Source organism: Rhodnius prolixus, unplaced genomic scaffold (assembly GCF_049639745.1).
Source record: "Rhodnius prolixus isolate KJV_2025 unplaced genomic scaffold, Rpr scaffold_1, whole genome shotgun sequence".
NCBI classification, from domain to species: domain Eukaryota; kingdom Metazoa; phylum Arthropoda; class Insecta; order Hemiptera; family Reduviidae; genus Rhodnius; species Rhodnius prolixus.
This window is the reverse complement of record NW_027411581.1, coordinates 35162284-35189536: the sequence shown is the minus strand read 5'-3', so window position 1 is coordinate 35189536 and position 27253 is coordinate 35162284. Positions and strand designations below refer to the sequence as shown.

General features: G+C 34.3%; 1 protein-coding gene across 1 annotated transcript; it reads left to right on the top strand.

Moving 5' to 3' along the window:
* Positions 1–456: 456 nt before the first annotated feature.
* On the top strand, positions 457–25413 carry ogre (optic ganglion reduced). The gene is made up of 2 exons (XM_074138565.1): positions 457–1056; positions 23394–25413. Exons 1-2 carry the CDS (start codon positions 544–546, stop codon positions 23964–23966), a joined length of 1086 nt encoding a protein of 361 aa, XP_073994666.1. The 5' UTR covers positions 457–543; the 3' UTR covers positions 23967–25413.
* Positions 25414–27253: the final 1840 nt, after the last annotated feature.

Here is a 27253-nt window from a genome sequence, read left to right as displayed (position 1 = left end):
TTCCGGACAATATTCTCTCGTTACAGACAACACTAACCATCACCTGATAGTGGGTTATAAGAAGCTCTTAGGAAGATGTTTGCTTCAGAACCCAGTTAGAATTTTATTAAGTCAATTTATTTGGTCATTCTCCCAAGTTTTATGGGTACATTAAATAAGTGACAAATGGTTATACTGTTACTAAAGAAATTGGAAGGACAATCATTAATTGGTTTAAAAGTCGCGTTTATATATTTTTTGTTTTTTGTACAATACTTTGGGAATTCTTTTTCTAAGTTCTATTTACGTTCAAAACTATAGAAAGATAAGACATTTGAGCGATAGTATTTACCTGGTTGGTCACGTACAGGTAGTAGGGTGTAATGAGGGGGATTGTTGTTAAGAGGGGAAGAAAGACCCTCAATAAATTGTGAGAAGGGAAACTAGAGAGGGGATGAGCCAAAGTTGGGTGGAGGGGAGTTGTATGCTGGCAGTCTAGCGTCCAACTCACAAACTGACTGTAGAGTGTGTCTACCTATTACAGTGAGAATTGTGTGAACAGCCATGTTGCGTCTTCTCGGCGGTTTGAAAGATTATTTCAAGTTACAACCGGTAGTTACAGACAATGCTATATTTAGGCTGCATTATCTATTTACAACAGTTATGCTATTAGCATGTTCATTGATAGTCACAGCCACGCAATATGTTGGCAATCCAATACAGTGCATTGTTGATGGTTTACCAGCTCGTCCGATTAACACATACTGTTGGATTACATCGACATTCACTATGCCAGATGCGTTTAGAAGGCAAGTAGGCACTGAAGTTGCTCATCCAGGTGTTAGCAATGACTTTGGTGAGAAAGATGCTAAGAAGTATTATACATACTATCAGTGGGTATGTTTTGTATTGTTCTTTCAAGCTATATTGTGTTATACACCAAAATGGTTATGGGACGCTTGGGAAGGAGGTCTAATGAGAACGATTGTTATGGGCATGAATGTTGGCATCTGTCATGACGAAGAGAAATGCAAAAAGAAGAAAATCCTGATGGATTATCTCCTGAGGCACATCAAGGTAATATCTTAATAGTCAATTCCATCACAAACAATAACAATCCTTCAAAATAAGAGCATTAAGGCATTGCTATTGTTTGGTTTAATGGTTTTCTTAATTTCATTTATCTGTTTTTGCATGTTTTTAACTTTAAAACAATTAAATCTAAAGGCAATAATAATAAAATATAATGTCTTTAATTATTATTATTATCGTTCAAAAATAATTAAGAATACATTTGTTTGTTGATTTATGTAGTCACAAAATATCTTTCTTATTTTATTTTATATTTTACGTTTTAAACATGTTTTTATGTAATTATTCTTATAGTTTTTTTTTATTTCGTAAAATTTACTGTTGCCAATTTCTGAGGCCTCTTGATTTCAAACTTTCATTTCGTTATGCTCTGATTTGTGACCTCTGTGGATAACGGTACCGATATGGTATGTGTTTTATTACATGTGTAGCTTGGTAGAGAACTATGTCATCAGCCAATTTAAACTGAATCTGCTTCATTCCGGAAATGTTGTTGCCAATGATTTCTCTCTTTCTATTAATAAGACGACCAAGCCCCTGCCTAATACTCTCATCTCTTTGGATGCTGAGCTTGTCCCATATCGCTGTAGTATGAGGTGATGTCAGTAATATCCAAACCCTCAGGAAAAACAATAAATTTGTCCGAAACGTTGGCGTAAAGATGAAGTTCCTATTTTATTATTTTGATCCTCACTAGTTTTAGTCCTAAATGGTGTTGCTAGTATTTAACTTTTCCCAAAACTCTTGCGAATCTTTCTTCAATGCATATCTCTCTTTTAAGATTCAAATGTACTGCTATTTAAAGCACTGTTAATGGCCTTGAAAAAGGTAATTGACACAAATGATAATTGACGTCATAATTATAAAAGTTCGCTTAAATGGTATTATTTCAAAAAAGAAAAATATAAAAATCTACACATGGCAGTGCTATTTCCACCACACCAATTAGGAACGACCATTCTTTGGAAATATTTTTTAATTGACTTCATTGTTTAAATCTCGCTTTAAGAAAATTTAAATGGGCTAGCAGAATCATCTTGAGCAACAAGTAACTCAAAACTCCTTTTAGAAGGGTTATTTACTACCGATTGGAGCACAATCTCAGGCACTCGTAAGAATCTAGAACGGTTAACAGCTTTTCTTTGCATATCTTCTCAAGGACAACCTCTCAAATTCTGCCATTGGTACTTATATTTGATAAATACTCGTTTACTTTGAATAAATAATGAAACAAGTCGTTGTAATGGTTAATGTGTTTCTGAATTTTAATGAACACATTTACTTTTTAATGTTCTATTGAACTTTTAATAACATAGGAAAATGTGACTTTTTTCGTACACAGCGGGATATCAAAACGGACAATTAAATGTTATTATTTACAAACTGAACTCTGCGCTATAACAATATTGTGTCTATTTTTTGAGAAGTAAATGAAAGTAAAGTAAAAAAGATACGTTGTGGAAATCCAAAAGATATCCTTTAAAGTCACAGGACTATTTGAGAAAAACGAGAAAAATTGTGTTGAAGTGGCACTTACGATGTTTAAACTGCAATTCTCCTGACCCATGAAAAAAGTGCGTTTCTAATTTAAAGAGAAGATCCATCGAGTACATGTTCATAGAGAGAGTTCTCTCTATATATTATATGTTAGTTCCCTTTGTCCTTTATAAGCATTTTCAGTAATTAGTTTATTTGCTTTTCTTTTTTGTCTTGTTAAAGTAAAAAGAATGTTGTTTCAACCGAGAATTAAGAGTTCCTTCTGAAAGAAAAATACATGTTTTAATTGGCCAGTGCGAGCGAGGGAGCCAGCTCATTCTTCTCATGCAGATTCTCATTAAATTACTTCTGTAAAGTAAACATCTTAACTTTTCACGATTTATATGAACCATTTTACCCAGTAAACTTCTGTGTATCCCACAGAAAAATCTGCAATCACATCTCTCCTCATTAGAACGGTGGTTCAAGAGATGGGCTATTAAGATTAATGTAAGTCTCAAAACATCACCTTCCCTATTCGTCGCAATACTCTTTCTCCAGTCTTCTGTATCCTAATACCTCTTCCAGTTGTGAATCCCACTATTTTGGGCTTCATTTAGACCACAGACTTTCTTGGAATCCCCACTCTAGACTTAAAGGAACAGAACTAAACAGACGCTACCAACAACTTAAAAGACTCTTAGACGATAGATCAAAACTCTCTCTGGACCACAAAAGACTGATTATACTTCTATTTTGAAACCCATCTGGGCGTATGGGATTCGACCAAACGCTCCAATCTCCAAAGGATTCAATTTCTTTAGTCTAAAATACTTCGAACTATTGTAAACGCTCCATTTTATGCCTCCAACCTGACCATACATGCTGACCTTAACATTCCTTTTATCACCGAAGTTGCTAAAACACGATACAGAAAACTCCACTTCAACCTGCAATCTCACATAAATCCTCTAGTTAAAAATCTTTCTTCTAGAACTCTTCCTGACAACCCGACAAGACGTCTTAAAAGACAGTGGCCTCGTGATCTCTCAAGAGATGAAGAGATGTAAGTCTCAAAACATCGCCTTCACTCTTCGTCGCAGTACTCTTCCTCCAGTCTTCTGTATCCTAATACCGAAGAGATTGATTAACCGTCTAATGTTTTGGAGTGTTACCACTAGGTAACTTCTCAACTCGTTTGCTTCATTTGTTACTCTGTTATCATTGTTACTTATTACGCTAACGCGCTGATTGTAGCATAAATAAACGCAAAAAAAAAAAAAAACAGTAAATTTGTGTTTGGTGTTATGGGTCGCTACACTTCGCTCTAAAATTGATCCTAGATACTGAATACGTGTTCAGTTTACAAAGCTGGACAAGTCTGGGATTACATCACAAGACATGTCTTCCACTTTAGGAGTTTTCGCCTTTTTATAGCAATTAAGGAAAGTTTTCTAACTATTGGACAATTTGGGGAAGAAATAAAGAACTTGGGAAAAGATAGGTGATGTTAGTGTTCTCCCTCAGTAACTGCTTAATTTTGTTAGATTCAGTATAAAATATATAATCTATAAGAATTTGAGAAACAGCCTGGTAATGATGTAAGTGAATGAGTTACTACCAACCTAACTTCCGCCCACTGCTTCCTTGATCGGCCCACGCATTGTTTTCTATCTTATTTCTTGTGTTTGATGATTTTATAATATGAGATTATGTGTTTTATTTAACCTAGCATTTTTTGTGATAATTTGCAGCGTAAGTGCGGAAGTTATATTCCGTTTTCACCGGATATGTGTGTTGTGAGAACGCCGAGATGGGAAACACCGTTTTAGCGTTCAGGTCTCCTTCTCTCTCCGGGTGGGAGGAAGAGCATTGTGTTTATGTTTGAACACAATATCTAAAGAAATAACATCACAGGAATACTTCCTGTCTGCCTCCTGTGAACTTTCAGACAAAACGCATAATCTCGTGATGCTTCTTCGCCATGTTGTCTTCCGCTTTTGCTGCACTACTAAGAGATGATATTTTAATCTTTCAGATTTTCGGTGTTAAAGGTTACGCCCTGAGTATCCGGATTGAGGTCGTTTGAATTAGACTAAATTTATTTTTAAAATTGTTTTGCCTACCTCAAATAAAAAAAAAAAATCGCAGAAAGTCGAAATGAAATATTTCGCTTAGGAGACACTAACTAGGACACCAACCTAGACAATATGGTCTAACGGAAGTAATAGTGAATCGTTTTTTCAGATTTTTTTTTTTTTGAAATAAGCTTCAATGATTTCTATAAGTTTTCGAAGTTTAATCTTTTTTAGAAAAAACATTTTTCAAATAATATCGCAAAAGAGCACTTAGGAGGGAAGGTGACTGGCTTCTAAATCGCTATTTTTTGTGTGTGAACTGTTTTTGCCGCCTATATTATATAAAATATAATGTGAAACTAAATCTTCAGATATGAAGAATGTGGGTATCAGCCGACAGAAAGTGACCCTTAATGAATAAACAGATAAATTTATAATATTTTTCTATAAAGTGGCATTCTTCAGCAAACTACGGTCCTATCTCTTGTATTCTGTTAGGGGAGGTTAAATGTGTCCATAAATTGGTTTTTTGAAGAAAGTTCCTGAACCGGAAATGCCCCTTACTCAAGTTTACTAGCTGGAAAATGGCTCTTAAGCCTTACGTATACTTCATATTTTGCATTACTCATACTAATAGACTTATAATTTTTTCTTTTATTATTTTTCTAAGAAACAGTCTAATGTTATGTTATAATCTTTTAAATGTTTTTAAGAATTAAATATGACTCAAATTTCGGAGATGAGGAATATTAACACAAGTTAGAACCTTGAGATTTCTAAGAAAAAGCCATGTGAATGAATATTCAAACTAGATTTTACTAAAAATACTTTTTGTTACTATGGTGATGGACACAGAGGCCTTGACTACTATACTTTCTACGTCGAAATTTTACTGGAAATTTGAAACCGGAAACTACTTATTCATCGAAAAGTTAGAAAAACAGACTCTGTGTGTAGTATGAACAGTAAATCAAAAATAAAAGAGCAGAAAGCACAAATTTATGTTTGATTTGGGCACCACCAAATCTCTCTAATGGATCACAACTTAACAGAATTTTCGCCTTTATCTAAATTCCTCAAAAATAACTTCAAGGTTTATTAAACTACGAATATTCGTCACACTCAGGAAGATCTACAGTATGTCCTTGAACTGTTCTTAATCTGTATTTAACTTTATAGCTACAACTTAGTATAATGTGCGGTTCTTTCATCTGGGAAGTAATGTTTAGGTCATTAAAACAGTAACCAAATTTGTAAAAATAGTTATGCGACGTTTCAAATTAGGCTTCTCGTTAATTTAGTATTTTCTTTTCAAAAATTCCAACCTTTTTTGTTGTAACTAATCGATTTAAATCTTTCCAATAGTTTTTGACCTGCTCAGAAGAATTCACTCGACCTACTATTGTAATTCCAATGTTCATTCTCACTTATTATCTCTCAGAGCCTCAACTATCGATCTTTTAAGAGACTTCAGTTTCAAACCTCTCACTTTGTCCATAGAAATGAAACGCACGGTTAGAGAATTGTTGACAAATACTAAAAAAATAATAATTATTCACTATTTCAAGGACGAAGATATACAAACACCTGTATTACAGTCAAGAATGCAATCTGGAGCAAAAATATCTGTGTAATTATACTGCCTTTGATATTCTTATTTTGAAAGAGTTATGTAATATCGCAACTTAATTCACATGAATACTTCCTTCATTGGAAAGAAGCTTATCTCACGAGTCTTGCTAATAAACAAATTAAAACTAAAACATTTAGTAAATACTGCGCGAATCCAGGTTCTCACTTTGACCACCACAATGACGCAGTAGTCTCCAACGTGTAATTATAATTTTTTCAATCTGAAAATTATACGTTCTTAAGTACGAAAAGAAACGTAATTGAACGATGATTTTACTCGCCTTAACATCTTATAGAACTAAATGCTTCACTTATGCTCTACAAATATTAATTTAGGACATATGTGGGAGTTGAAAGGTAGAAGATCAAAGCGCCCACAGTGAAATTAAGAAATTTGTGCAAATAATTCACCAGTATGTTCGTGGTTTACCTTTTTTCTCCTCATTATAGTCTCCGAAATGTAGTTTGTAAGTTTTATTCTGTAGTGAGATTAGCTAGTTAGTTCTTTATTTAGTCGTCTCTCCGAAGAGTTCATTAGCTTTGGCGCTCCGTACTCCAACTCTGCTGGGCGAATTTCTGCTATTTTGTCAGGAGTGAGGCGATTGTCAGAACGCTGTTCTCGACGAGGAGTACTTCTTATGGACTCTGCAACCTGCTGTAGTCTGTCCACCGATAATCCTTTCGCCTATTCTGTCTACATCTTATGTACATCTTTTTCTAGAGGACCCCATACCAAGAGTTGTTACTCCTACAGCCAACCATCGGGCTCCATTTTTAAATTCCCCCTCAAATAAAATAAAAATAAATAGAAAATACCATAAGAAATACTACTCTTGAGGGCCCAGTTAGAATTGAAGCTAAAAAAGGGAGATATGTGTTATAAAGTTTTGTGCACCCATTTTCGAGAAATTCTTGCCCAGAAATGGCACAGTCATTGATGGTATTAATAGGTTGCAGAATTAAAAAATGTTCATTGCCACAAATTTTTTTTTGGCATTGGCTTTCGCCATACAGCCTGTATCGTCTAGTTGCTTATCACTAGAATATCACTCACTCTCCATTCTTACTTATAAATACATTCGCTTCACACAACATTCCTCTACTATATACAACTATTTACATAAACTACAACTAATGGATGGATCAGTACTCTATATTCCTGCCATACTTATAGCTTAACCGAAATTAAAATCACGTAATCCTTCCCTAATCATTTTCTTCCATTCATTCTAATCTTTTAAATACATTCATATTTCTTTGCTAGCTCTGCTACAGATTTAAGCACATAGATGTTGGGGGAGAATATTATGTCTTCGTAGCGAAATGGTGCATCTAAATACCTGTATATGTCGTCAAACATTCGTTTCCTTTCTACCACATAACGTGGACATATTATTATTATATGTTGCCACAGTTCGCAATCAAATAAAAAAAAGGAATATATGAATCTGTTTCTAGGTAACTAGGTTTTAGGTGTTTCTAGGTTTTATTAATATCCCGGAGCTTACTGAATAGTCCTACATAATTTTCTGCATCGGATTCCCTTTATTTTCTCCAGAAATTGTCGATTAAAGTACTCACTCAGCTTTTTGTTAGTTTTTCTGCAGTTTAAACTATAATTTTTGTATTGGTAGCTTCTGTCTCGTTGAAGTTTCATAACCATTGACTCCAGGCAAGTTATTCAGTAAGCTTTATTATTCAATTTGACTTATCATTTAGAAATTATTTTTTGACAAATACCATCTTGTATGCCTGCCTTGCATTCGAATGTTTCAATTATTGCAAAATTCTTTGCCGAATAAAACCAATGGTTCCATACTATATTTTAATCCTTAATGATTTTGAATATTTTATTCGTCAACGATTTATTCTATATCACAACGAAAAGCTTCAATTTCTGGGTCAGCTTCTAATGATCACTTCCTGACAACACCAATCAGCGAATTTCTTGGCGACGAATAAATATTACTTTGGGAGTGGCACATTGTACATTTTATATATTCCAATCATGTTTATATTGGTAGCTTAATTATTTGTTGAAGCTTAGTGCTATGTAGTTGCTAGTTTTAAATTAATCCATATTATTTTTTAAATGACTTATGAATAACTTCAATTTAAAGATATAAAGGGACTTATTTTTAAGGACGTGTCTATATAATTTGAAGTGGTAATCCTCCATGACTTGTAAAAAGTTATTCTAGGGATTAGTAACCTCCATACAGCTGTGCAGTCCATTAGTTACTCAGTTGGAACTCTTTTCCTGTGTGTTTTTTTTTCGGTTACGAGTTGACCAAGCGTAACGAACTGGTTGTCCTTGATATTGAAAAATATTACATACTTGGCATGTAATACACGAACTAGCAGCTCTCACTAGATAAGACCAACATCCGAGTAGGCTAGAAAGGAAGAGCATGTAAACATAAATATGTAGATTTAGAATGATCTGTAGAGGAGTGTTTTAAGGGAGACGCTAATAGTGTTCACATACTGTCACGTACACAGCTGTGTTTATAATAAAGGTGTTCATGTATGTGTATGTCAGTAATGTTGTGATTAGCTGTCTGACACGTACCCCACTAAATATGGTTGAATGTTGTTGTTTGTCCATTATTTATCACTTACATAATTACATTATTGTACTTGAAGTTATATATTGCCACAATACTCACATTGTAGGCGGAGGAAATTATAAAATTTATGAAATTAAAAATAAATTGCAACAATATCCACGTGGCTGAGACAGGCTTTTGACTATTGGTAAATATTTAAGAAAAGAGATTCTGGAAACAATTTCAGTGTCACAGGTTAATACTTTACGTTGCCTGTAGGAATGACCACAAATAATTTCATTTCTGTGAGAACCCCCACACTAGACTAAAAAGAACAGATCTAAACAGGCGCTGTCGACTACTTAAAAGACTCTTAGACTATAGATCAAAACTCTTCCTGGACAACAAAAGACTGATTTATACTTTCTATTTTGAAACCCATCTGGGCGAATGGGATTCGACCAAACGCTCCAATCTCCAAAGGATTCAATTTCTTTAGTCTAATATACTTCGAACTATTGTAAACGCTCCATTTTATGCCTCCAACTAACTATACAAACTGACCTTAACATTCCTTTTGTCACACAAGTTGCTAAAACATGATACAGAAAACTCCACTTCAACCTGCAATCTCATATAAATCCTCTAGCTAAAAATCTTTCTTCTAGAATTCTTCCTGACAACCCGACAAGTCGCCTTAAGAGACAGTGGCCTCGTGACCTTCTCTCAAGTGAAGAGAGCGACTAATAGCCTAATATTTTGGAGTGTTACCACTGCGTAACTTCTCCACTCGTTTGCTTCATTTGTTTATTCTAATGTTACCATTGTTACTTATAACGCTAACGCGCTGATTTTAGCATAAATAAACGCATACAAAAAAATTGATCAGGATTTAAAAGCAAAAGCAAGAAAAAATAATGAAGGCTTATTCTGCATCGAATTTATAGAGAGTTAAACTTATTGGAAGATGCTCTTCATAGTCTTCTCCTTCAGGTTACCTGTTTGGATCTGTTCCCTCCAGCTATCTCCTGTTTCAGTGGTTAACATGCTAAACTCCTCTAGGGCCTTCATAATATCAGCCATAGAGTGCTCCCATGCGAGTTACAACATGCTGACCAACTCCCTTGTGCTCTCAAAATCTTTCAGTCCTTAAACGCTGCGCTTTTGACTAGCGAGGCGCCCTAGTTCTCTCAATTTTTAACATTCTGAAATTACAGTTTGGCGAAAGCCGAGGTCCACTAGCCTACAGTAATATACTCTGTGTAGAACTATTTCTGCAAAATTGAGATGTCAGGACTCCATAGGGCTGAGTTATATGCGCGCAGCCTTTTGTTCCATTTAAGGGCCTGGAACAAGTTGAACTTTAATTTAGGAATAAATCCTTATCTTCAGCGATTGCTGTATTGGTAGCACGACCTTCAGCATTTTTAGCCTTGAATCACGTTTTAAATCTTGCATAGAGGCGTATTCTCCTTGGATGACTTTAAATTATTTGTTTACTTTAAATTTTGAACGCGTTTAGTATGTATTTTCCTGACAGAATTCATTTTTAAAGTTCTTAATTAGAAAATTTGGCCAAATCTTTCGATTAGAATAATTATTATCTAACTTAAGTTGATAAAAAAGGAAAATACGATCAGTGCCACTGTTTACTTTAGAATATTGATGGTGTCAACTGGTAGGTTATGTCCAACGGAAGAAGCTAAGGGCGCTAGAATGTTAGTCGAATGCATTTAAAATCCTATGCATGACAATGTTCGGCAATAACCAATCATAAGCTAGCAGCACTGCATAGGCGGCTCTTTTGGCAGATCTGTTCACTTTCGAACTAACTAAATAGGGTTTTGAAGATATTTTTCTTTCTAAAAGAGGCATTCCATAATTCGTTGCCAGCTGATGTTTTTTCGATTTCTCGAAGTACGTGAAGTTGAGTGAACCATACGTAACCAAACCATACATTTAGTAACTTTGATTTATAGGTCGTTGCACGCTAGTTTATTGTATCTTTGATCGATTTTGGACTTTTATTAGTGGTAGCCTAATAAGTTTTATGTAGAGATTTCGTCTTTACTTACGTTACCACAAAACTTGCTGATTCATTCATTACTTATTGACAAGCAAGTGTAGTGCGACACGGTAACGTAGTGAAGACGAAATCACTGATTAATTTGAGGCGCCCTTAATCTAATTTCGGGGATAAATATTTCAAATAAAAGTTGTAAATTTAAATTTTTCTAATCACTGTACTATATTTCAATAAAATTTAGGAGCCGTATTTTGAAAAAATATCAAAATAGTGTAAAAAGTCAATTCAATTAAATGTCTTTTCTGTTCTACCGATTTTCCTTAAATTTAGAAATTTATTCAATTATTTCGATTTTTATAAAATTTAAACTGGTGGCAGTGCAGAAAATTTTGGGAAAAAGGTACCACCCCACTCTTCAAGAAATAACCAAAAATAGATTTTTTCAATAAAAAGTTATAGGTAAAACATATATGCAATTAGTAAAACACGTTAAAAGAAAAATGTCAGAGCTGTTTATGATGAGAAAGTCAGATACTGAAAAATTTGTGTAATCAAGTAGTAATTCAGGTTGACCAATTTTGATCAAAATCTTATTTATGGTGTACTCAAAACCTAGAATCTTTACGATTACAATAACGCCTCTAGAGAAAGAAAAAATAAAAACAAAAATTAAGTAACAGTGGGATAACTTACATAAGTTTGAAAAAATTCCTGGCGTAGTCTTGAAAGAAGAAAGTTTAATTTATTTTTGCCCAATAACAATAAAATTTCCAATCTGATTAGTCTACTTCTGATGATGGGATGCTGTAAATATGCGTGCTTCTATGGATAAGATCGAAGATACTAGCCAGCACTGCCAACCTAACACATTCTCAACAACCAGTTTAGATTTGTTTCAAGATTGAAACGATACAGGAAACAGAAATAAAAAGTATCGTATATATTCACGGAAGTAGTTAAATAAAAGGAATAAATATAAATAATAATGAATACATTAGCAATAAATATAAATCCATTTACACAAAATATGCATAAAAAATGAATAAATAACAAGAAAAATCTGATGAATATTCCCAATATTTTAATGGAAAATGGAAAAATTTTAATGTATGCTTTAAGTGAAAAAAAATGAATTTACAAAAATAAAGATCAGTCATACGAATGAATGAAATGTTAAAGAATTTAATTAGTCATTAAAGTTTGAATTCATTACTCAGAATCTAATAGCAATCGTAAAGTCATAATGGGAATAATAAAAAGTCAAAAGATTGTGAGTTACACTTGCATTATTTGAATCATCGATTACCAGGCAATAAATAGTTGCTTATCCAATACTTAACAAAAACTTACAGTTTAAAAAGTTAAGTATAAGGGTTGATTAAACGCCAAAAGGTACACAAATCAGCAAGTACCCAACATTTCATTAACACTTCATTGATATTATTTAAGTAATTTTACCGCATTAATTTTCATTAATATTTTTTAAGAATTTATTAGCTGTCACATACCCTAATGCTGGCCATTTTCATCTACAAAATATTTGTTCAAGTAGCACACCATTTAACTTAGATTGACTGTAATATCTATTTATCTATAATAATCAAACTATTGATTACAGGTGAAAAAGAAAACGTTATAAAAAATAAAAAAATATGAGGCTGAAAAATTCATAAACTTTTTTAAAAATTGCTCACACCAACTTACATCAATGATTTTATTTATTTATTTTTATTTTTAAATAAAAATCGTCGGTTTAAGTTCATTCTTCGATCAAAGTAATTGTTATTTTATGTAGTAGTCAAACGTTTATAATAATAGGTAATAATTATCTGGCTTTATCGCAAATAATATAGTTTTCTTCAATTACATTCTCCATCTAGGTGTTCTTCCCACAATGTTGTATATATGTAATATAAAGTAAGTAAGATATGCATATTTTTAGGACAGCTAATTATTCCAGTATTTTACCATAAGTAAAATTAGGGGAACTAAATTAAATTACAATTGAGAAATGAATAAATAATGTTGAATAATCTACTTGTTATTAACTGTGTGTTATTTGTCCTCACGAATATTTCGGTAAGACGAATTCAAGACTGAAATATTGTTTTAAATCCTCCGTGATTCAAATTTAAACAGTAGCCGACTCTAAATTTGTCTTTTTCTAATTTAACATGCATGTATATGTGACATCTTCAGAATAAAGGGCACATTAAAGAGAAATCAGAAGAATAATTTGGAATAGAGTTAAAATAAAGTACCTATTTATACGAAGATATAATATACATTTTATCACAATTATAACTATTATGAATGAACTGGCCAGCATAAGGGTATGTGACATCTAATAAATTCTTAAAAAATATTAATGAAAATTAATGCGGTAAAATTACTTAAATAATATCAATGAAGTGTTAATGAAATGTTGGGTACTTGCTGATTTGTGTACCTTTTGGCGTTTAATCAACCCTTATACTTAACTTTTTAAACTGTAAGTTTTTGTTAAGGAGATTTTTGTACCTTTTGGATAGATTTTCCTTTTTGTCTATTAGCAAAGTTACGTCTGCTTTACAGATTTTTTTAAAATTTGGAATAAGCTATTCTATCATTATAACCTGATAAGGTGTTAAATCGGAACCGTAACTACCACTGGAGAGATCTTTTTAAAGAATGGTTATAGTTGCGGTCCCCAAACCATCCTCAATAACCATTTTTTTGAGAAAGCGTTTTGAATAAAATAGGAAGGTATTTGTACGTAAATAGCAAAATTGAACTGCGATTTCAGTACTTCCTTTTAAGAGGAGCAAGAAAAATAAACTGCGATTACAGTACTTCTCGCTAAAAGGCAAAGATTTTGAATCGAACGACAATTCATTGATGTAAATCGGTTCACTCATTGATAATTTTAACGATTGCAGTACTTCCTCTTAGTAGGTGTAAGAAGAGCATGATGGCACTTCACAGCCACGTAGAGGAGCTTTAATCACTTCTTCGTGCTAAATTTTATCAAAATCGGACTAAGCTTTGTAGAAATATTGGTAATAATAGTTTTAGAAAGGGCCTTATTTGGGTGGGGCAAACTTCCCTCCTTATGAGGCATAGCGTCGAGACTTTTAAAGTGCAAATCTGTACAAAATTTCGATTCGAATGACACTTCATTCATGAAAATCGGTTCACGTGTCGATAATTTGAAACGATTGCTATACTTCCCCTTAACAAGTGTAAGAGCAGTTCGTCGCTTTATTGTTAGGTAGGGGAGCCCTAACCCTATCATCCTACCAAATTTTATCAAAATCGGGCCACGATTTACAGAATAATTAGTAATAATAATTTTGGAGGGGGCCTTACATAAAGGGGGCTAACTCCTCTCCCATTCGATGTACATGGCCGAGACCCCCAAAAGGCACATCTACATAAAATTCCGAATCGAATGACACCTCATTCATGAAAATCGGTTCTCGCGTTTAGGCTGTACGTTGTTTACAAAAAAGGTAACAAGAACAACAACAACAACAACAACAAGAACAAGAACATTTTTTGAAAAAGCCGTTTTTGCTCATTTTCGGCAACTTTTTTCTCGAAACCTATTAGATCTGGGTGGTTGCAAAAAAATTACAGTTATAAAGGATGGTTTGGAGTAAGATTTAAAGAAAATTTGGGAATTTTATCTTTTATAGAAAAATAGAAAAAAATTGTCAAAGTTGGGTGTTTTTCAACGTTACACTTTTTCGTGCAGTTTTTGATGGTCAACCCTTATACAACTGTCCTACCGGACAGTTTTAATTAGGATCGTTAAAGAATTGAATTGAGTACGTTTTCGCTAAATTTCAGGCGAATTTTGTTTTTTTTTATCGATAAATGATTCAAAACTTTTTATTTCAAAATTAATTGAAGAATGGCATTTCGTTTATTAAATAAATTATTTAATTTTGTTTGTTGAAAAATAAAACGTAAATGTGAATATGTAAATAACAATTTATGTTTGCCAGGAAGTAAATAAATAGTATAGTAATAACCATAATAGTTCTGTGAATGTCTAAAAATGAAAGTGAAATTATGTGAAGAAAAGTTGCAATGAACCCTTCACTTTCCTTGTCTTCGGAACATTGAAACGTTCTGCTGATGGCGTTAAGCCGAACGTGTTACGGAACAGTTAATACAAAGTTTAAGGAAAAACTATGTGACGTGAGGACATCCGGTTCAAGGTTGCCAGACCGTACAGCCCGGATCCTGTTCTTTCTATTTAGACTGCGTGGATTATTGAACCAATAGTGTTTCTAGTAAGTTTGGTTATTGTCATGTCTAGGATGTTGTGACTGACTATGGTTCCAAATTATTAAGAATTATTTGAAATCCTAAGTGCTTGAATGTATAAAATTCAATAAATTAGATAATATGTATTTTAAGATAAATCATGGCCTCATGAGTGGGTCCTGGCTGCAATCCCAACAATGGTTACTGTTCTTTTAAAATCGCAAAAAGGAAAAAAATTATTTTACCGACTAAACTTTTAAGGTTTCCTTTTTCTGCGACATCTGCTAATTATAATTGTATCGCCCTCGTTGTTAGATCAACGTTTCTGGCTTATGAGCTTTACTTCTAATTAATTAATCTCATTTATTAGCTACAGATCGGGCTTTCAGCCATCATCTGAGTTTGGTTTGAGAAGTCACATTCTCTAAACTAAACTGATTAATCAAACTCTGACAAATGTCCCAAACCAGTCATTATTACAAAACATAGTGCTTGACGTGCTCGCAAGCCAGGTTAGCCAGGAGGTTATCAACTGCTCTCTGTATCTGAGGAGGCACCTTTGAAGGCACATTACATGCTTCACAAGTTGAGTAAAGTGCATTATTTGATAAATCAAGGAATAAGTTTGAACCTTTAAATGAAAGATACTGATCACTTAAATATGTGGCAGGAGGTTTCCAATTTTTTTGGTAATTAATCGCAACTCTCCCAAAATTACAAAATAATTATTCAATCTTTTTGTTTGTAACAGATGTAAAATTAATTTTTAGTCATTTTGTGTATGCTTGAGAACATCTATGTTAAAGCTCTTAACATTTGATTTTTCTTAGAAAAATCACCCGGAAAACGACTTATTTCCCGATATTAAGAAAAATACTAGCTTTACTGCCTTGGCAATATTTTTATTAGAAAGGGGATGAAAAAATACATAAAAAGGACCTATCGCGTGCTCTTCTTTCTCTTTGATAACTAGTTAAAAAATTGAAATATGATTAATAAATACCAGATTTTGAAATAGCCTAGCACCTTTAATTTTGAAGATATCGAATTGTGGTTTCCGGTTTCTTTCATAACTTTTTATACTCTTTAAAACGGTGTATATGAAAATGGGGCTCAACTGCGAACCCTCACTTTTGGTCGCGCGTCAACCGCGTATGCAGGCAGGAATCTAAAATCAAGTCAATATTCTGAAACTAGAGGTGACGGGCAACAAATGTTTCCTCTACCATTTTTCGCTCAGATCATCCGTTTAAGCATGAAATGCATTTGAGCCGTCTTAAAATGAACACCTTGTATATGTACATACATACATGCGCACATACATTTGCGCCAAGGGCGTGAATGGTGAGAACGACGACCATCCAGTGATGGAAGCCATGTTGGCAAGCTTACATGGCAACCATCCTAGGAGAACGGCTTTGTATGTTAAGATGGTCGCGTGGCCACCGCCGCTCTAGTCTGCGATGTGTGGATTTGAAGGAAGTGTTGTAGTAGACATGTTGTGGATCAGAGGGTTGTAATGACTGTGTAGATTTGAGTGGAGTTTTGTGTAGCGAGATTGGGCTATTTCAGAAACGGGAGGAATATTTAGATCAGAGTGTATAGTATGATTGGAGACGTATAAGGGAGAGTTAACTATTGTTCTTAGAATATTATATTATTATATAATATAATATTTTGAAGTATTTCAAATTTTCTAATTTGTCGAGTTTATATAGTAAATAAAATGTAAACATTTGTTGTTGGCTTTCTGTTTGAAGCCACTTCTTTCCAATTCAAAGAAGACTTATCGAGGAGTACCCTCCAACTGTGATGATGAGCAACTTGGACTGTGCTTTTGCGTTGATAGGCAGGAGCAATTTAGCTTTTATATAAATAGTTTTTGTTGGTCCATGGCCAGCCAGTAGTTTGTGGTTGAAGGTATAATTATTAAGTTTACTCTTAATCTCTTCAGGGAAAGAATTTTTTAGAATTCCTCTTTTTGTTCGTATCTTGCCAAGGTGTATTCCATCCAGCCTTCCAAGTTAATTAAAGTTTTTCTACAGCTCTTCTTAAGCTTCCTGAAATATAAATAATTACAGGTGATTGCTCTAAAAACGCTAATTATCTTATTGTTTGCATTAGCCATTCCTTCTTGTAATTACTGCATTTCCCAGCTGCAAAGTTCAATCTGGAACTTTAATTTTTTTTTTTTTTTTTAATGCTGCTTTTGTTTACCTCCTCTCTTCCTACATTAACTGAGAATCTCAGATTAGTTTCATGGGAAACAAACAGATTATCGCTAAAACTCTTCCATAATATGAAGTTGTGGGTAACGTTGAGTTTTATCTATTCTCGAGATTTTCCAAAAAAAGGAATTTTTATTATGTAACCTGGTGGATGTGAAAGACAAGAGTAGTATTTAGAGCAGATACGTAGACTTCTAGTTTTGAATGCTTGCTGCTTAATACTGGGACGATGTGGGATGTCCCTAAGGAGGTTGTTGGATGTTCAGTATCATTATTATGACAATTTTGTATTGCGTTTACTTTTGGTAATATTTAATTAAATACCAACGTGGGAAAAATTATTTTAAAAAATTTAAAGTGTTTTTGATATTAATAATTAGCAATAAAGAATTGTCCAATCGCTGTGAGAAATTAAAGAGTAAAAAGTAGATTGGTTGGTTAGCCAATCAGGTGCGTGAACTAACCACGCCCACACATGTACTTCTAAACCACGCCCTTCGGCTCCATAAAAAATGGCAGATCAGTATTTTTTTCATTTTTCTCATAAAATTGTCTGCTTTCTTTAACTTGTTATTGAAAAAATTTCATGTTTTGAACATTCTAGGGTTCAGAGCCCTGGTTACAGATCTAGAATCGTTCTTTGTTGTCCGTAGCAATTGTTACTAAATTTGTTTTTTTGTATATTTTATTGATAGTACAATTTCTTCCCAATGATTTAGTTGTTCCTCACATTTGAAGGCTCTATAATAAGTTAACTGCGTGCCAGAGAAAATGTGCTAAACGTTTTATTAATCATCATCATAATTATGTCAAGATCATCATTAAACTGATCATTTATGAAAATCCATTATTAAGTCAAATGCAAGGAAGTAGTAGAGTCACTCTGGAGGACACCGTTTGTGACCTGAACTTCATCGGTACAGGTATAGACAGGAATAGAGTGATCCGAGTCGCAGCAAGGGTGTTTTAGCTGGTGTCTGACTAGCAATATTTTTGGCGTATCTGGACGATCAGATTGGTAGTAAAAAAGTAAAAGACTGAAGAGACATCCAAAACGCTGTTACAAGAGGGAGCTCGAGAAATTAGTTGGCTATGGAGGAAGTTAACCTCTCGATTAACATAAGTAGCTCAATATCTTCATCAAATGAGTTAGAAAGAGGCATTGTATGTGTTGAGAAATGCAACATAGGACTGTAGTCAAGCGGAATAGAAAACCAGGCAATATCTCACGATTCGAAGCCGACAGAACAGCAAGAGCTTCATCGAAGTAAGACTGGGGAAAATAAAGCTAAGAAAGCCTTCTTTTGTGAGCATTGTGAGTGGATACAGGAGTAATGAATTGACTCAGGGGCAGAGTCAAGTGGGGATCTCAGACTGCTTCAGGCGTTAGACGGGTTATTGACTCTGTAAAGAAATATAATGCAATAAGCGAAATTCGTGCTTCGCCAGTACTTTTTTTAAGCCATAGAAACCTTAGCTTGTGATAAATAAGATAGCATATAAATGAACTTGCATTTCAGAGATGATGGTTTACTTCTCTGTTGATGGCTAGACGGATACATTTGCTTTTTATTTGCTAGAGGCGAACGCTCAGTTTGTTCCAGATTAAATATGAGCTACATTCCATGGACCCATCCTTCCTTCCACCCAATACTCTTGTTAATATTATATCAGAACTTTATTTACAGTGCTATGTCCTCTATGTCAACGTTACGCAGCCGTTTCAAATCTGCGGACCGACCTGCGAAAAATAGGAACATCATTTCACGTACTGGCAGAAGCTTGAAATTATATTGTCCCTTTTTTTACAACTAAACGAATGGTGACGCATGCCACCATTTATGGACGTTGACACTTGGCTTAGCCATTAGCGAACTTAAGTGTACCTAAAGGTCAAGGCCACAGGACACTGGTTTCTCTGTGTTACGATTGGTTTCCTTCACTCCAGTAGTAGTCCTAACTTGCCAAGATGCAAGGTAATTCCTTTCTAAATCTAAAAGTACGTAGGCCACTGAACAAAAAAAAAAACATTTTCTTGGACTCTACTAATTAGAGGAGGTGCTGCGATCATGTAGATATTGGATTTTGGGTTTTAACTGGAATTATCCGAGTTGAGGACCTTTGTGAACGAAAAATTTACGAAGTGGTATTAAATGTGTGGGTATGGGTTTTTGTCTGTTCATTAACATTCTAACAGCATGTACCGTTTCTCAAAAAATGATAGTTTAGCACAACAATAATGGATTTGTATTTGGGAGATTCCCAATTTGAATCTCCCGTCTGGCTATTTTTAGTTTTATTAGAAAAAAAGTCCATAGTGAAGGCGTTGCTTCCGCCCCGTCCTTAAACTTAATTGGTAGTTGGACGTTAAGCCCTCGCCTGAAAAAATAGGCGATTACTTTTATTTGAAAAAAATTGTCCGCGAATTCGATTAAGGGCACACCTGAGAGAAAAGATTGGTGGATTTGCTCTAATGTGTCATATAATGTACAAAATACGAGGGTCGTTTGAAAAGTCCGTGCAAAAATAAAAACTACTTAATTTTTTGGGGTAAACCTTTTTTATTGTTCAACATAGTCTCCTTTTAGGCTTATACACTTCGTCTAACGCTGCTCTAGTTTGTTGATCCCTTCCGAATAATAGGATTTGTCCAAGTCTGAAAAATAGCATTCGTTTCTGCAATCACCTCCTCGTTTGAATAAAATTTTTTTCCCGCCAGCCATTTCTTCATATTGGGGAACAAATAGTAGTCCAAGGGAAGTCTGGAGAATAGGGGGATGTGAAACGAGTTGGAACCCTATTTCCATTAATTTTGCGACCACAACTGCTGAGGTGTGAGCTGGTGCGTTGTCGTGATGGAAAAGGACTTTTTTGTGGGCCAATCGTGGTCGTTTTTCTTGCAGCTCGGTTTTCAAACGGTCCAATAACGATGAATAATATGCACCTGTAACAGTTTTACCCTTTTCCAGATAGTCGATGAGGATTATTCCTTGCGAATCCCAAAAGACAGTCGCCATAATCTTTCCGGCCGAAGGAACGGTCTTCGCCTTTTTTGGCGCACATTCCTCCTTGGTAACCCATTGTTTAGATTGTTCTTTGGTCTCAGGAGTGTAGTGATGTATCCATGTTTCATCCACAGTGACGAAACGACGCTTAAAGTCCTGCGGATTCTTCTGGAACAGCTGCAAACCGTCCTTGCAACACTTCACGCGATTTCGTTTTTGGTCAAGCGTGAGCAATCGCGGCACCCATCTTGCGGATATCTTTGTCATGTCCAAATGTTGATGCAAAATATTATGTACCCGTTCATTCATTGCACTAGCAATCTCACGCACCTTCACTCTTCTGTCATCCATCACCATATCATGGATTTTATCAATGATTTCTGGAGTAGTAACCTCAACAGGGCGTCCAAAACGTTCAGCGTCACTTGTGCCCATATGGCCACTCCGAAAATTTTGAAACCACTTATAAACTGTTCTAATCGAAGGTGCAGAGTCACCATAATGTTTATCAAGCTTCTCTTTAGTCTCCTGAGGCGTTTTGCCTTTCAAAAAGTAGTGTTTAATCAACACAAGAAATTCTTTTTCGTCCATTTTTTATAAATCACTCGACTTCCTCGATTCAATCGAATGCCAAACACAAAGAAATAGACCGATCTGGCTGAAACTTGGTGTGTGTTCTTCCAAGAGATGCTACTAACTAAACATAACCTCCATACGCGCCAGTGGTGCTATCTCTCTGACTTTGCACGGACTTTTCAAACGACCCTCGTATATGGCTGAAATTCCGAATTTGGAATAAATTCCTAAATCGAAAGTACATCTATCGTCTTCCTGGTTTGAGATTTTATGGAACTACTTAGTTTGAAGGATATTCTTCTAACCACTTATTCACGCATACATTTATTTATCATTTTTTTAGAAAAATGGGTTTTAGAATACTTCCTAAGGAAAAGCTGGGTTATATTTTAGTGAATTTACAGTTTTACCACCTGTATAATGTTGGTAATAATTAAATATGACCCAAATGTTCGGAATGTAAAGAAAATGAGTAAATTATAATCTGGAAAAAAGCAGTTAGTGCCCGTCATGTGAGAGTGCCACCAGATTGTTCAGTATAATGATAGTTTCTGAATAACAGCTCCTGCGATTGTATTAATAATAACTTGGTGTAGTGATTACAAACACATACAACATCAAGAAATTACAATTTATCTTGAAAAAAATTGACTAAAACTGAGGTTACTTCTGTGAGAAGGAATAAGAATAGATTCCCTTTAATACGACATTTTTTTGTAACAAGCGATCCTCTCTCTTGTGTACTGTTAAGGAGTGTTGAACTCCAAGATGGCTGAAAGCTTCTTAACCGAATGCACCACAACTCGATGGATTGTTCACTATCCAAAATGGCTCCTTGCAGTTTCTGCCATCTTTTTATATTCATTAAACACAGAGGTGTATTTATCACTTTTATTAAAAAAAAATTTTCTTTAGGAACAATTTATGTATTATGATAGATTTTGAAGGTTATATTTTAGTGTTAGCTATTGGCATGAAGTAGCAGATAGTCGTGTGAGTCATCAATTGTTTTCCGTTTACACATTTTTCTATAGGAACTTTTTGACGACCTTAGTGTCACCTTCAGCTCTTATTTTTATTTTTTTATGTTTTTACTGTTGGTGGAACTATTTGTGGAAAATATCGAGTAATTCTATTAAGATGTGTTAACGACAGATTGAATGAGTGACCTTGGCGCCTGAAAAGAAGGAGCATTTGGAGGCTGTAAAGTGTAATAAAGTGCAATGTGTAATTGAAACTGAATGAGAACGTCGAAAAAAAAAACATATATCTAAAACACCTTTTGTTACTCATTATTTAAAGTGCGAGTCACCTACTTACATAAATTAGACAGTGATATCTGTTCGGTTGTTACGTTTATCATTAATGAAAACTATAAGCCTTGTAGTAAAACATTATGGGGGCGGCTATTGATGGTGAAGTGTTTAAGAAGCGTGAATTTGTAAATAGTAGATCGCCAGTTCGAATCCTGTGTGAAGCTAATTTTTAATTTGTTAGAAGAAATGTAAATTGTAACGTATGTGCTTCTGCCTCCGACAACAGCCGATCTAAGTGGGAGTTAGACGATAAAAGAATAAGTAAATAAAATAAGAAAAATGAAAAGATGTCAATCAAAACGTGCGCTGCACAAAAGATCTTGGGCTCTACGATTAAAGAGCATTAATTTCTAATTTTGGCTTCTTTTCCACCTCGTACGAGGATTTCTCTTCTAATTCTGAAGTATTACTTTAGACCATTGGCAATCTTGGTTTTGATATAATGCACTAGAATGGTGGAGATCTTGAATTCAAATCCATCTGTTTCTTACATTTTATCTTTATATGAATCCTTGGAGCAGCTTGCCTGAAACAGAAGGATCACAACGTTTGAGACAACAGATTTTGAGGCGCCTTAATAATCAAAAATTAATTTCAAAGGCAGATGGCTTATACGACAAATGAAAAATTGAACGTTTGCTTTATGATAGTAGGTTTGAAGCAGATACATGATTCAGAATTTAAGTTAAGTTTGGCAAACATTAAAATGAATTCTATGGGGAAAGTATATCGAAATCACTGATGCACTCTTTTATGTGAACAATCTCCTGCTAATCTTTCCAGACCTCATAAAATCTCGCAAATCAAATTCTACTTCCATATACCTTTTACTTTCCATTTTAATTCTCTAATCTGCAATTGGTCCCACACGTCAACTCCTCGTCGGAGGTTGCAGCAATCATTTAAAGAATCCTTCTGACTTACTTATTCGGTGCCTTGTACTGACGACTTATGATGGACCTTTGCTGAATGGTCTCATTTAAACCAGTTTTGATTTTTTTGATTATTTTATTCATTTTTTTTTTTTTTTTGTGATTGCTATTTTTATATTATTCGTATTACATAAATCATCGGATGTTCTTGTTACGCTTATGTATCTCGCAGTTAATGACAAATATTGTAAAAAAAATTTATGCATTTCAAGAATTGCATTGCATTAATTTGGTATTTTGTTTGTTTCAGAGACACAACACCTACGCTGTGAGATACTGGATTTGCGAAGTATTATGTCTGATAAACATAATTGGCCAACTATATTTGATGAATAAATTCTTCGGTGGTGAATTTATGTCCTACGGTTTACGTGTGATGTCATTCTCTGAAACTGCCCAAGAAGAACGAGTGGATCCAATGGTATATGTTTTTCCGAGAGTAACAAAGTGTACATTTCACAAGTTTGGTCCATCCGGTTCAATTCAGAAACATGATTCATTATGCGTATTACCGCTGAATATTGTTAATGAGAAAACTTATGTACTTATATGGTTTTGGTTTATAATACTAGCTACTTTGTTGACAATGTTAGTAATATATAGAGTAATTATACTAACATGTCCAGCAGTTAGGCCTATTTTACTTAGAGCACGTAACAGGATGGTAACCATGGAAGTATCTGATGCAATATCTAGAAAGACTGATATCGGTGATTGGTGGATAATATATATGCTAGGTAGGAATATGGATCCATTAATATTTAAGGAGGTAGCTTCTGAATTAGCTAAAAAGATAGAAACTGCGGCCAGTAACAGTCAGTGATAAAATTGTAATTATATGTTGCGATAAGTGGCAACATACTACGACTATAGAAAAAGACTGTTTAGTGCCTTTCTAGGTGGTTATTAAAAATAATGAAAAACCTTGTAATTAAATTTTATTATGACTGTGATTGAAAGCAGGCAATTTTTGTGTGCTACTCTTCTTCATTTTAATAGCACAATGATGTTTATTTAAAAGGATTTCTAGGTTTATTAAAATGTGACAAACAATTCTAAATGACCTTGCATCTATATTTATCAAATGTGAAAATTTTTTTCTTAATGAAACATTCTTGCCAATAATAGGTGTACAGGAGTTGAATAGTTGGTCCAGATAGTTCTAAAATGTTTTTTCAAAATTCCTTTTCCTAGTTTTTGTAAGTTATCTTATTTATCTTGATATGTATGCGCAGAAATTGGAATAATTCGTTTGAATAAAAATTATGCAATGTTACTGTGTAGAACAAGTAATTCTGCCTAATTTCTACACAGCTCAGATCTCCCTACTGCTGATTTCCGTCCGGTCACCTCCTGTCTCAAAAACTTACCGTTCCACCAGTTAGGCTCACTTAGACCTCGACCTACCATCTGCTTGCCGTTTTCCTTCTCCCACCTGTTTGCCGGTCTTTCTCTTCCTCTACTTCAACTTCCTTACTTCTTCTAGCCATTTCCCAGAGCCATCCTTCTGAGCTGTCATCGTTCTTCCTTCTCCCTTCCTACATCCACATTCATACCATATCCCTTCTGATAATCTGAATGCGCCGCCTCCAACAATCTTATTCGATAGGCGCCAAAATAGCCGAGAGGATAGAGGCGAAGCTTAGATTTATGGTGGACTGGGTGCAATTTCCGATCTTGGCCATGGGTTTTATGGTTAATGTAAGAAATTTATAATAAAGATGTGTTAGCTAGTTGCCTTTGTCCGCGGCACCTAATTTACTAGTTGGAAGTAGCGTCCGCTGAATAAATAGTTACTTTACACTTTTAATTTTTTTTCTCAATATTTCCACTATTACAGACCCTCATTGTGGGTCATTAAAACATATTATTTGCGAAGGAAAATCACTAAATTATTAACTGTTATAAAATTTGTTTTTTGGTATTTCAAAATTTATATTCAGATTTTTATTTATTCAGCGGTTTGTGAAATTGTAGAGCGTTTTGTTATCTGTGGGCTGTATACTAAATCTTCATAATCTCTTATTAAGAATCCTGCCTTAGTTTGAAGTGGCCAAAAATATTATATTCTCTTCATTGTTAGTCAAAATACATTGGAATACTCGATCAATAACTGTTCAACAAGAGAGATAAATGTTGAAATTTTTCTAAATAATGAACACGTGATAAAATTTTTTACAAAGTTGTTCGTTCCAGTGACATTGCATAATAATGTTCTCGTTCTAAAAGTATAATAATAATTTTACAAAAACAACGAATTATACAATATTCCTGCAACAAACAGATAAAAATACGTTTTTTTTAATTGATTTTTTTTAGCATTAAGGAGTTCCAAAAATTATTAATTAAAAATCAAGAAATTTACATATTGTTAGTGTTTTTGGGGTTTTCATGATTTGTTAATGATATTCTCTTGTACACTACTCATCTACTCAGCTTTCTTAGGTTCGAGACTGGCCATGATGATCAAGTTCGTTTTACTACTTTAGTTAAGGTTTGTACCTAGAATATTTCTTAAGTCTATATTTTCTTAACTGTTGCTTACTTATTCTTTTATGGAAGAGGTTATGATCTGTTCATCTGTGATTCAACTGAGAGATCTGAGCGCAGCAGAAGCCATTGTATGTCTCTTTTAGTGTAATTTCTATGGCTGGACTTACTTTGACGTTGGACTTTCTAATGTGTTTCTACCACTTATTTCTCTTAGTCCCACAAGAATCTAATCACTGAAGATAATCGATTTATCCATAGATCTTGTTAACAGTAAATTCCAAACTATTTTTATAACCTTACATTACGTTACGGGAATGCCCTGTGGTAGACATGCCTGTTATGGATCCTTAGACACTCTTGTTATAGTTTTTGGACTCCAAATCGTTTTCTGATAATTTCAAATAAGAAAGGCAGGAAGTTGTTTAAGAAATTAGGTAATGAGTAATGGTATAACAGTAAGGAGATATAATAATTTTTTTAAAAAACTGCAAACTACTTTTTGAAATGCATTTTTATGAATTACATTTTTCGCTTTTCGACTTGCATTTCTCACCCTAAAACTGCATTAAGATTTTTTTTGTTTTCGTACGAACGTTTTCTTTCAAAGTTGACGGTGTTCTGGTGGGAATTAAGGTGGAATTCTGAAATGAATTTACAAAAATTAACTGAAATCTTAAGAGTTGACTTTGGCAAAAATCTGATTGGATTGCACCTGTGTCCATTTCATTATTAGGCCTAGCATCTAAATTTAACTATATTCTACTTAAAGTAAACAGCAAGAATAGTGTCTTTAAAATAGTTAGTTAAGAAAATAACTACGAGGGTCGTTTGAAAAGTCCGTGCAAAGTCAGAGAGATAGCACTACTTGCGCGTATCGAGGTTATGTTTAGTTAGTAGCATCTCTTAGAAGAACACACACACCAAGTTTCAGCCAGATCGGTCTATTTCTTTGTGTTTGGCATTCGTTTGAATCGAGGAAATCGAGTGATTTTCAAAAAGTGGACGAAAAAGAATTTCGTGTGTTGATTAAACACTACTTTATGAAAGGCAAAACGCCTCAGGAAACTAAAGAGGAGCTTGATAAACATTATGGTGACTCTGCACCTTCGATTAGAACAGTTTATAAGTGGTTTCAAAATTTTCGGAGTGCCCATATGGCCACAAGTGACGCTGAACGTTCTGGACGCCCTGTTGAGGTTACTACTCCAGAAATCATTGATAAAATCCATGATATGGTGATGGATGACAGAAGAGTGAAGGTGCGTGAGATTGCTAGTGCTGTGGGCATCTCGAATGAACGGGTACATAATATTTTGCATCAACATTTGAACATGACAAAGCTATCCGCAAGATGGGTGCCGCGATTGCTCACGCTTGACCAAAAACGGACTTTTCAAACGAACCTCGTACTATACTGCAGCGTACCTAGGTACGGGCGTAAATCTCATGAACGGTAGAAGAAATCGTAGACTCCGATGTGTACATTAAAGAGAGCTTGTAACCATTTAATACGTGTCCTAGTTTGAGCTCATGGTTTGGTTATATATCATTTATTTTAGTTTAATTTTTGCAAAAGATCTAAAATCTCTTAGACCGGCAAACTTCAATTTTTGGGTT